At 40.2% G+C, this 12,967-nt stretch overlaps 1 protein-coding gene across 1 annotated transcript in view; it reads left to right on the top strand.

The window, feature by feature from the left end:
• The window catches only part of LOC146988046 (A-type voltage-gated potassium channel KCND3-like), a 92,664-nt gene that overhangs the window by 63,225 nt on the left and 16,472 nt on the right, over positions 1–12,967 (top strand). The window contains exon 3 of the mRNA XM_085777675.1: positions 11,703–11,865. Coding sequence (XP_085633801.1) covers positions 11,703–11,865 — 163 coding nt within the window. The remainder of the gene's footprint in view (positions 1–11,702; positions 11,866–12,967) is intronic.

Below are 12,967 nucleotides of genomic sequence, written 5' to 3'. Positions count from 1 at the left end.
TACCTGTTATTGGAAGAAATCCATTATGAAGATGATCAGACCTCAGCAGACATCATCATCATCATCATTATTACAGTAGTTCAATGAAAATTCTCACTCAAAGCTGGGGTAGGCAGGATTAGTTTAAAAACAAAATATTAACTTTTTTTTAAAGAAAATTGTGTTTTCCCATTCAGCTATTTGTAAGCAAAGGTTAGTGTGTTTGGGGCGATCACAGGGTTTCTTTGTATGCAGCAGCCTGAAAAGTCTACAGCTCCTGGTTGACCAATCAAATCAAATCTATTTTGACTGGGGGCCAGCTCCTCAACCAAACACATTAACTAAAGGTACTACCTATGCTGAGATTTGAACCCACACTAGAGGACGAATTTTGGGCCGAGCCCGTCTCTCGCTGCGGCATGTCGGGGCACATCTTGGTGGATGATGTGACCAAGGGGAGCCAGGTCATTTCATTTAGGCAACATAAATTATTATTATTATTTGTTAAATGTTATTCCTGAAGGGCTACTGACAGGCTTTCACACAAACACACACACACGCAAGAAAAAAAAATTGCACTACAAAAGGGTATAGGCATCAAGGAGCAAAGGGGCAGGTGCTCCAGCACCCTCCTCCCCCTCTGCACGTGCCTGCTGTAGACACAAATCCTGCCTACGCCAGCTTTAAATGACTCATTTTACTATTGTAATATCTACAAAAGGAATTGCAATATAATTTTTGGCATATCCCTAATTTAGGGGAATAAACCTAAAAGACGCACATGCAGTCAACACAATATGGAAGTGGAGGTGACTTAAAAATTACAGTACTTATTATTATTATTTTCTGACAATGTGAACTACCCTAAACCTAGCCCCAGAAGATGAACAGTGTTGTAGTGAACAGATGAGGGAATTCACCGGTTGGAAACTGGTTTACTGAGTTCACATGGACACTTTGCATGAGGCACATGTAACCGTGGTAACAGATACACAAACATGGCAAACAGCTGCAGCCTCAAAATGCACTGAGGACATAAAAATGCAAAAACTAAATGGCTCAAATTTGAATGAAAGTAATGCACATTTTCCTCTAAAGCCCAAAAACAGTTGCCAAAAATGAACACTGATTCCAGTGGCGTACTGTAGGAAGCGCTGGTATTGAAGGCAGATTATGTAAACAGCATGCAAAGTGATCTCCTGCTAACCTGCACTGTCACACAGTGAATGTGTGTCTGACAAAAAGCAATCAGGATTCAACAGCTTAGCAAATATTGAGGAGATTTATTGAAATGTGTGTTGCAGTACAGTAAATCCTTTTAAAAACATGAGAGGATCCGCCTGCATTTTGCAAATGGTTACTTTCAAAACTTAACATGTGTGTGTTGTGTTAAAAACAAATGAAATCTCTCGCGTAACTGTCATCATCACTTTTCAATTGGTTTCATTTGGGGGAATAAGTAACCATTATATTTGCTTTCTGAGATCAATTTAGCCTCATTGTTGCAAATATATCTCTGTCCGAATGTCCTCTGCCATTCTGGTGTTGTTAGGACTAAGATGCCCCCAATGCTGAAAACACTTCATTCCCTGGTAGAGCCGTTGAATTAAAGCAAGAAATCACCATTTTATTTGTTAGCTTCAAATAAATTGCATTATTTGAAGCCCAGAGGCAATTGGCTATTTACGAAATGTAATGAAGTTCTTGTTGAGGAGTAATGAAGTCAAAGTTGGTGCAAAGTAAACATGGACTTGATGATTTTGCCCTCTGCCTCCTTCCTGCCCTGTGCATCAGCCAGTGGCAAAGTCATAGAGAATTTAACAAACTCAAATTTACAGTCATTCCTTGTTTCCTTTCTCCTAAGAATCATTTTTAAAATGCTCAGGTTTGACTCTAGTATCATCATTTATTTATTTGTTATGATCTTTAAAGGCTTCTAAAACAGGACTCCAATAATCCATTATATCTGTTCTGGGACCTGCTTCAGCTGTAACATCTGTCAGCAACAGTCTGCAGGTAGCATTAGGAGCTAGGAGAGACTGCTTTCATTCATGGCACCTGCCGTGTGGCTCCTGGTGTTATCCAGCTGGGCTCTATCACAGCAGAATAAAAAAAAGAGTATTTTTTTTGTTTGTTTGTCTTCATGGTCCATCCATAATTAATGCCTGCGAGCTATTAGCAAAATGTTGTTTTCCACCAAAAGCCAGCGGGAATCCTACAATGACCCCACTTACCTCCGTTGTCATCCACAACACCTTACTCACATGCCAAGAATCTTAAGTGGAGTCTAAATTAAAACAGGTTTGCACAAAGTAATGTGTTAAAAAGCCAGCTGCATGAACTGTGCAAAAAACACTAACGCGGTGTGACTGCCTAAAAGGTTTTATTGCAGTAAACGAATGCACAAGAATGTGATGTGAAATATTCCTGAGTGGGTTTGAATGTGAGATAAATCCTTCCTCCCGGTCATGATTTTGACTGCAGAAAAGCAGAAAAACTCCTACCTGCTCTTGAAATATTTTTGTAGATTTTCTTTGTGTGAGAATGTGTAGGCCTGTGCGCCGTATGTGTGTTGATTGATGACTTACATCCAGTGACTGTGGTCATTTTATGGGTTTTCAGAGTATTTTTCAACCTCTCCTACAGGTGATCAGTCACTGTGAAAAAAATCGACAAATTACAATTGAAGCCGCAAACACCAATACGACACCTATACGATTAAAAAAAATAGTTGTGTCCGCTGTACTTGTGATAACCCTTTTCAATCCCCAGCATCACAGCTGGAAGAAAGTTTGACTTGCTTTGACTCTGCTGCTTTCAATTCTCCCCCTCATGAGCAGGAATCATTCAACCAGATTGACTGCTTCGGTGTCATGGTGGCTTTTTTGATGCGGCACATCCAATCCAATCCTCTTTTGACGCCTATCATAGATCTATTAGGAGCACGCTGCTCTACCCGTGTGCCGTGGGAAGCCGCAGCAGATATTCCTTTAATGAAGAGAAGAACAAGGAAGAGATTGGAAAGAGTAAAACACACGACTGAATAAATTCCCCTCACAATTGATTTTTCCACCCGCTTAGGTCTCTGTTTTAAACTGTGCGGATGGAAAAACAAAATAATAAATGGCTATAGTAGACGATCATTTACCAGAGACAAAGACGTGCCGCTGCTGCTTTGTACCTCATTGCATTATTTACCTACTCTCAGCCTCTCCCTGAACAATTCATTGCCCACCTAATAAATTGAATACTGACCCGTATGTCATAGTAGCATTTGTATGTCAGTACAGATTTGGAAAGGTTAACAGCTGAGTCCTTGCATCAAGGCGAATCCTTATATTTATATCCATATTTGCTTATTCAGGAGACAAGCAACTCTCTGACCTGCGGTGTTTTGCATTATTTATACACAAATATTTATATTCCTGATTGCAGTTGTCAGCGACTCACTAATTAATCATGATTATTTGAACGAGAAGAGGGTTCTAACTCTTGACATTTCACAATGCAGCTGTTGTTTTTCCAGTCTGCTTCTCTCCTGCTGCTGACTGAAACTGATGCAAATTTATATATCTATTTATGCAAAATACACCCATCGGATTAGCAGAAATGCATCACAAAATAATATGGACTCCTGAAAATAAATACATACCAATGTTGTAAGTGACCCGGCTTGGCATACCTTGCGAAAATTGCAAGGAATTGCACACACTATATTGTTGTAGAAGGGCATGACACACCAGTCACTGGTTATTACTGTACAACTTTTATTTAACCCTCAGTAACCCAGCTCCTTTAGGGGATTGTTCAGCTAAAGTAAACAACAAATGGATTTTTGCTTTTTATCCCTGCAGTGAATTTGGACATGTAGTTCTACCATGATTTAGTTGGACTGCCTCTGCTTTGATGTCAGAGTGACACCATCATTCTGAGATTTGTTAAAGTAATGTTGTTGTTTGAATTGTACTAAATGAATTCAGAGTCTGATTAGTCAATACAAATATTACATTTGCATATTCATGTAACATTTGACAATACTGGATTTTCCCTCAAAACTCATGTCGCAGTGCCAGCACAGCAAAGGCTGTAAAAACTGCATAAATTTAGAAATTAAATGTTTATGCCACTTACAGTTTAACTAATCAGTGTCTGTTTCAAATTCCTAACTTTATTCTTGTAATACACATAGTTAATCATAATGAATCATATCAATCATCATCAGTTATTTGGACATTTGGAAGTTAAAGAGGCTAGGTGGGTCAGGTGAAGAGTGAAAGCCAGGTCGACCACATTTTGTGCTTGCTTAATCGTAACTAGTGTTTTTCTGTTCTCCTTTAGATATGGCACCCTGTTGTGAACCCACACACTGTAGAGTTTTGAATTATTCCACTGTATTGCAGTTGTTATGATGTCTGACGCATCATAGTGGGTATGCAGTGTCAAACGTTATTACAACAAAGCCGTCGCAGCCAGGAGAATGTCATCTCCCATCAGCTGGCAGACAGAGAGCGGAGCAAAGTGTGAAATCATTTGTCTGATAGTCTGTCAGCCAGGAGCAGGACCAGGACCAGGCAACAATAATAACAAGCCCAGTGGTCAAATCTCCATAGTTTGTTAATACTCCTTTATACTGTATGTCTGACTCTCTGCCTTCTGTGCAAGTCAGCCTGTCTGCCATGACTGCCACAACTATGTGAGAAGCATTTTAGTCACATGGAGTCTAAGATGGAGTGAATGTTGATTAATAACTCTGATCCACCACCTCACACAGCACATGTGCAGCTCACAATATTAATATTGGGAGATTTTTTTGTGGTCTGTGTTTTCTTAGTCTCACAAACGCAGGCTTGAGATGGCAACTGTCGCCAGTATGGATGGGGATTTTATTAATACCAATGTCATTATCAATTCTCCTCACCAATCTGATTCTGCATTATCCATTCCCTTGTCAATTCCTGTTTTCTGTGTGCAGAAAAAAAAGCAACAAAGAACTACCAACTGTGTTACAGCATGGTGACAGACAAGTCTTCTTTCTCCTGTGTCATTGTGCCCTTTGCTGCAAGTGTGAATGGGGTTTTGCCGCTGGCTAACCCTGGGGGGAGCAGAGCAGGGCTGGGACATGGAGCTGGGAGAGCGAGGATAGCCTGGGAGCTAATGTCGCTTGTGGACACAGGAACACTACTTGAGCCTCCCCATCGGCAGCTCCCCTCCCCTGGTCAGAGTCCGTCTCTCTCAGAATCCATCCAAACAAATCCGAGACTTTTTGAATGAATGCTGATGTGCAATGTAAAGATATACCAGACCAAAGTGTTTCCCTGGCACGTATTCAGTAGCAGCAAATATGCCACTGGTAGGTCATTACCACTAGAATTTCATAGGCTCATTAATATCAATGGGCTACTAATTATTTTTCTTGGGTAAGCAACAACAGACGATGTTATCTTGGAACAGTTTTGAGTGGTTGAGGAAGCTAAAACCAGTTGAGACTCACTCTCAACTGGACCTGCCTCTCAATTCCCATCCCTGTTCATTAGCATATTTTATCATAACTAATAACCCTGTACCAGAATCCAAAAATAAAGCACCTAATGACTCCATTAACCTCCTAAGGCCCAAGGAGTTTTTTTACATGCATTTTTTATTTCTCTTTGCTATTTGGGCTTATTGGAACCTAATTAGAATAAAAACTAAGCATCATCTTTTGATATGATGTACTTTTTGAGAAAAATGATGTCCACATATGTGGACTCTTGTTCCGAACTTCCATAAAACACAATTAAGTCACCTTTGTGTTATAGAATGAAAAATTCTTTATTTCCACCTTGAACACAGCAGTTTTTTTCCTGACTGCTTTTGCATGTATTAATAACACATACACACACATTTTTGAACATGTTTTGAATATCAGCAAGTAAAAAGCTAAAAGCTAAAAGCTGTACAGTACATTGTACCATTGTATGTATATATGTATTTAGTGATTGAATTGTTATTTATTACATTTAGACAATGTACAGCTTTTTAGCTGCACCAGAGTTAGCTTCAAGCTAGTTTAGTTTACTAGCATATTACATTTTACTGACATTTTAATATTTTTTTAGGCCTTTTCTCGAAAATTGCATATCCATAATAAAATGAGTATATCTCTGCAACCACAAGGTCTATTTGAATACTTTTGGTGTCATAGTAAAGGGAAAAAAATGAGGAATTGCTGAGATGTGTAAATTTCAGTATATCTGTTACTGGTGAAGAGTAAATGAAGATGACACACAGAAAAAAATTAATAAAATTAATATTCGCCTTAAAAAAAAATCATATTTTTGATGAGTGCCCTTTAGAATAATGCTGATGAAGCTCAAACTCTCTATAAAATCATTGTACAACATGTGAACATTGTCTCTGCAGTGGTTGATTCTGATTAATTGAAGCAGGACAAAATTATTGAGATTTTACTACAAAATATCCAGGCGAACTTTCCAAAATGTCCATTTTTGGCACAGCTTGGAACCACCTGCTACTATAAACTATTGTTTAATCTTTATTTTCACACAATTTGGATGAACTAACTGAAAATAAATCTACTGGAACCGATTGTAAATAACTAACATTGTGGATTCAGTCTCTCTGCGTCCCTGCTGCTCAGAGCAGCTTATTTGGGTGGGTTTGGCTTTCAGCCTCTATCTCTGCAGCGGAGTGGTCGATTCGAGTGAGTGGCGGCTCATTTTAACCAATAGAGAGAGAGGAATGACGCTAGACCCAGGTCGATGTGATTGGCCGCACTGGCAGCCATGTGACAGCCATGAACCAGTCAGATCAGCAGATCCACGTGCAGGCCAACGTGGGGTTGTGTGCGCTCCGTCAGGCTCAGTGCAGGGTCCTAGAGCCGTCGGGTTTCGGCCCGGCTGATTCAGATGTAAACACTAGGCAGAGTTCAACTGGAAATATTGTGGATTTACCCATAACACAACCTTTTCACGGCAAAACAGCAAAGGTAAGAGCAAATGTACGACCATGTTTTGGCCACGCAGTGTCTGTTTTTGCTCGACTTTGCTGGTTGTTGTCTTCTCCCTCTGCCGTGCTGCTGCTAGCTGCTGCTGCTAGCTGCTGTTGTTGGGGGACGCCCCGATGTTCACGTTCAGATGAGAGGTCGCTGATGTGTTTTGCATAATGTACAGTTGTATACGAGCCAGAAATGTGGCGACTGGGTCCACACAGAGGTGCTTTATGAAGTTTGATGTCTAGTTGTTTGTTTGAGTAGTGTTTGGGCTGTGTTTGGGTCATATAAACATGGTTTTTACACGTTGTAGCCCAGCTTCTGCTGTTTAATTTGACATATAATATGACCATATTCTTTCATGATCAGTGCACTGGGGGCTTATGCATGTCTTCAAGTCCCCCAAATGGGGGACTCTGGATTTTAACAGGTTTTAACCCAACTGATCTATGTATGTATATATATTTAGTGATTGAATTGTTATTTATTACATTTAGACAATGTACAGCTTTTTAGCTGCACCAGAGATACTTTTTTTCTCATTTTACATGTGTGCATGTTTACAAGCATTTTAGCTGTTTCGAGGAGCTTCAGTCCATAAGTACACATATGTGTACTTCACGTTTAGCGACATGCTAAGTTCTTATTTTTACTTTTTTCCCCCCAGATTTGCTTGTCATAACAAATGTCCAACACTCCTATAAATATCTAAATAAGAATAAGCCATAAAATAAGACAGGAATTCTTACCTGGTCTATGTTTGTGTATGGAGCGGCCACTTGAATCTTCCCTTGTGTTTGCCGCCATATTGAATTTTCACCGTAATATGCTTGACTCTTCTGACACCACCAGATGGCAGTGTAAGTGCCCAAGTATGTGTCCACAACACCCCCAATTCAGCAGTGAACACAAATATGGACATAAGAGCTAAAAAGTGCTGTCCACGTATGTGGCCGCTAAGCCCTAAGAGGTTAAGTGTCTTTTTTTTTCACGAAAAGACAAAGGCTAAAACTGCACACCTCAGGTAAAAATCCATTACCATAGCAAGTGATACAGTATGTTACTCAGAGGGCATGGGAATAATAATCATGTTGTGTATGATTTGGAAGTGTAACCCTAACTGGACGCAAACTATTCAATACTATTATAAACTATTCTATTCAAAAATGTATTCAAACAAGCAATACAGAGGCTATGATGGTTTAGAGAGAAACTCTTTTGAGGATAAGGACCAACTGATCTGTTTGGCAATTTCAACATGATCTCAGATATGGATTCGGGATAGGTAGTTGATGATGTGCTGCTTGGCTTTTTAAATTGCTTTTGATTTATTTTTTAAATAAAAAGCACACTCCCCTTAGAACTATTTAAACATGAATAACTCTCTTTCCTCATCTTCAACCTTGTAAAGCTTTTGGAAATACAAGCCTGCTGGTCAAATTAAGGTTGTAATGGACAATCATTGTTTAGCCAAAGGCCAACTGAGCTGTGAACCGATTTTCACTGAACTTGTCGGAGAGATGGGACATGGGCCAAGGAAGGGCCCGCATTATTTTGGGGAAGATCCAGATTTTTTTTTTCTTCTACTCTGAAGTGTGCAATCTGCAACATGCTGTTTGGCATTGACCTGACAGTGAGGTCCAAGTGACCTTCTAGTTTCAGTCAATCTTTGCAGGTCAACCTTTTGTCATCAAAAAGGAAAAAAACATGGTGTGTTTACTTTGAAAGAAAAACAGCAATATTTCTCAAAGAGGATTTGAGCATGTTCATTCCCTCATGTATTTATTTAGTCAGAGCAGAAGGCTGGTTTGTGATAATCCCTCAGCTCTCCAGTTTGTGGGTAGTAAACAGGAGGTAGGTAAGTCTGATGATTAGCGTGCTTCCAGCAATCTACAGTGGGAGCTTTGCCCCTCCCCAAAAAAAGAAAAAGAAAAGAAAAAAACATTCAATAATGTGAAAAGCCAGCACCCACGTTTGGGCGGAGAGTGGTCCTTGAGGCACAGTGGTCAACAGTGCATGGGACTTACCTGTCAAAAGTCTCATTGTGTCTAGAACGCAGTGGAGAGGAAACTCAGAGGAGCCAAAGAGGCCAAACGACCAGGGAGGAAGAGAGAAAATGGTCTTTTGACAAGCACAAGCATTTTACTTCAACTTTGAGGATCAAAATCAAACCCGTGCTTGATCTATTTTTATGCCTCGTTCACGGCTGAAGGCATTACACTTTTAAGTTGTCCATCTTATTCTTGTGAACATGACGTGTCAGAAGCACCCTGAGGAATCTTTCTAAAAATTTGGAGCAAACATTCACTGGGATTCAAGGATGAATTGATTAGATTTTGGTAGAACTGGCACAATCAGTCGTCATATCGACGTCTACTGTGTATCATATTTTTAAGATGACGAGTCGTTTCCCATGCATTCATTGGGTTATACAGGTTGACCTGTCACTATTAACTGCCATAATTATTTACTTTATGTTTCCCAGTCACACTGCTTCTCAGACCTCTGCTCTCCAGGAGACACACACAGCGAACCAGATTTATTACAGATAACCGAAGATTACTGTAGTTGGCAACAACTGGAGTGTAGAGGCCAATAATAACTTTATCACACCACCTGTTGAACAAGCAACAAACAACAATTTTGCCTGCTGTCTCCAAGTCTTTTACACAACATGATGCTGGTACAACAGAGTTGTTAGGAGACACTAAAAGGAAATGGATGACTTTCAAAATGTACCATATGGCTGTAAACTGAGCAACTGGCTGAGATAAACCAGCCCCATCAATTCTAACCTAGTTCTGGATTTATTCCCCTTTTTAATGAAGAAAAAAGAAAACTGCAACTGCCTGAACTAGATCAATAAAGATATGGATTAGATGAAAAATAAATCTTATTGACACCCATACCCACAGATGATAACACTTACAATCTAACACATACACTTAGTATCTTTTATTGAACTCCCTCACAATATGTATATCAGAGTGGGCAGGCAGACGGTGCACAATTGTAAAGCAGTAATTCTGGTTTTAGAGCGGCCTTGAGGAAAATGGTTGTATGCATAATACACACTCATCTCTCCTGCTTGTCATCTCCCCCCTTCTCTAATTCCTCTGATTTGTTCTGAAAACAGAACCTATCCTGCTCCAGTAAACATTGTTTCCCATCACTTGACTTCACACTGCTTAAGCCTCATGTCAGCAGCCTCTCCAGGAGACAATTCCAGCGTCTTCTCCTCCCACCCACTTATAAGCTTGTCCCACAAGTCTGTGTTTTTATATCAATTTGTTCCACTACTCACCGGCATGGCTCACAGCTTTGGCCAGCGAGTCGGACCCTGTTTTCCTCCTGGCCCCAGCTCCCACTGGTACGGCTTTGTTATGCCCAGACTGAGCTGAGTAGATAGCTGCCGTCCGGTTCCTTCGCCAATGTCCATCCGTTACAGCAGCCATTCATCTGTGTAATCAAATAATCAGAAGCCCAAAGGAATCAGAGAACAACAGGCATTAAAATGAGACTGGCCTCTTGTTGAAAAAAAAGCGTACACAAGGCTACAGGTCAGGAGTATGCAATTAACGTTCAAAGATGTCCGCTTAGAGTGACATTTTTTCAACAAAATAATAACGATTAAATGTTCTTTTCTCTCCTTAAGGAAATTAAGGTTTGCAACAAGAGCTTTTGAAACGTGTGTGAAACATTAGTTAAATTGTTAATGTTATAAATATGAAAAAAGTGTCGCTTGGCTTTCTGTATTTTTTTTTCTTTTTTCTTTTTTGATAACTCCAATTTACTTTAGAATCAAAAAACTCAACACATCTTCCCAGTTGAATAGCTTAAGCACCTCTTTTTCTCTTTCTTTCCGTACACCGTTTACCCTCTCTCTCATCTCTCTCTCATCTTTCCCCTGCGAGTGTATCTCAGTCACTGACTCGAGTCACAATGATTGGCTGAGGAGCAGATGATTTACAAGGCTTGCTATTTGCCTGGGAGTTTCTCGGTAGCTAAACCCGAGCTGTGAAGGCTAAAGGCAAAGCACCCATTCAAAATTTTATGATTAACAATAATTCATAGGTCCAGAACAGGATCCAGACACTGGACGTGCCAAGCACAATAGAGCAGACACACACTGGAGCCAGATTGGCTAGTTCACACAGTAACTGGTGAAGAAAGAAACATGGCTATATAGATAAAGTGGACATTGGTCAGTACGTGGTCAGATACATGACTACAAATGAATCCTAATAGTTTTTCTCTATCTGTTGAATGTAAATCAGCTGCTGTTGCAAAAGCACAAAGCTAAAAGTCAGTGTCAGTGTCCAGTGTCATCTCTTAGGGCCAAAAGAAATCTTAATTAAAACTTAAGGGTTTAATTCTATAGTGAGCCATTAATTGAAAGGGACTATTCTCCGCTCTTACATGTCTAATTTCAGACTTTCAGATTTAATTCAAGTTGTTGCGGCGAGTAGAAACAGAGACATTTGAATAAAATGGCACAATTACTGTAGGAGTGCTTTCAGATGAAAAATCTCTCTTTTCTGATATGCCTTTTTTTAATCCCCTCCACAGTTCACCGACTCTTTAGCAATGATGTTTGATTATAGCATTTACATTTTTCACATACTAATTGAAAATGGGCATTAACCAAATGGAAACATTACCTGTAGTGAATCCTGAGCAACATATGTAGGTCAACACTTTGTCTAACTCCTCCCATCTGTCTCATGTCTAGGTACGGAGACATGGTGCCAAAGACGATCGCTGGAAAGATCTTCGGCTCCATCTGCTCCCTGAGTGGGGTGCTGGTGATCGCTCTGCCCGTCCCAGTCATCGTCTCCAACTTCAGTCGCATCTACCACCAGAACCAGCGAGCAGACAAACGCCGCGCTCAGAAGGTAAAAGCCCCCATCTTAAAGCCCCAGTATGTATTTCACTGAAGTCGAATCACACCTGCATACAAATGAAAGCTTTCTTGTACCTTAGAAAGAGTTGTTACAAGTCGTTACAAATACATAAGTGGGCAGCGTGACCGTAGGTAACCACGGAAACTCAGCGGAGCTGTCGGCTCGAGGAGAAAGTTTTCCAGGTAGCGCCTGTTAAAACTGTCACCACTGTGTAGTGTGAGGAAGGACGGAGGCACTGATGTTGCATTCAGGTGCAGTCAGGCAGGATGTCATTTTACTCAACAAGAGAAAGACCGTAAAACGTGGGTCAAGTAAACAATATGACATCACCATGACAACATATTGTCACGCCTGCATTGTTTTGCCTCGTGCTGGCGGACCACTTGTTTACATAGACGCTTGTTTATCCTGTTACATGCAGCGTCTGTTGTCTGTCTGATGTCTGCCCGATTTCACGTGAATGCAACATCAAGAATACGTTCCGATATGCAACCGCACCGCTAGATGGGGGTGATTTATATTATACCTTTAAGATCTGCACCTATAGGGACAGTCAATAGATAATGTGTGGGTTGAATGTGATTGTGTGCTCCTGCTTTTGAAAGGGCCGGAGTGGCACAAGATTATTAGATGTTGTTAAATTAATGAGAGTGAATTGGAGATTGAAGTGTTGAATAAAAACACTGGGTGGGTGGACACTAATGGCCGTGCCTGAAAGACCTTTCAAAGGTTTCTTTTTTCTTTTTCTTTTTTAGATAACAGATCATTAAAATAATAGCGGTGGGTTAAAAGATCTTGATGACAGATGAGTGTCTTTTATCCAAAACCTAGGACACATCTATAAATTTAAAAAAATTTAAAAAAAGATGATGAAATGGATTGACCCCAATTAGTGACTGTACGTCTGCACTGAAAATCGCTGTCCTTCAAACTACACACATTTTGACAACACACACTCATTTGTTGCCCTTTAGATCCACATTAGTCAATGTCCTTCTTCACATGCACACACGCTCTCTGTCTCCCTCTTTGTTTCTCACACGCACAGACACACACTTCAGATCCAAGTAGCAAGTGGTAGCTATCCACTCAC

The sequence above is a fragment of the Trachurus japonicus genome, chromosome 5, assembly GCF_045865225.1.
Source record: "Trachurus japonicus isolate A0001 chromosome 5, Traja_1.0".
NCBI classification, from domain to species: Eukaryota; Metazoa; Chordata; class Actinopteri; order Carangiformes; family Carangidae; genus Trachurus; species Trachurus japonicus.
Note: the sequence above shows the minus strand (reverse complement) of the source record. Positions and strands in the feature narration are given on the sequence as shown.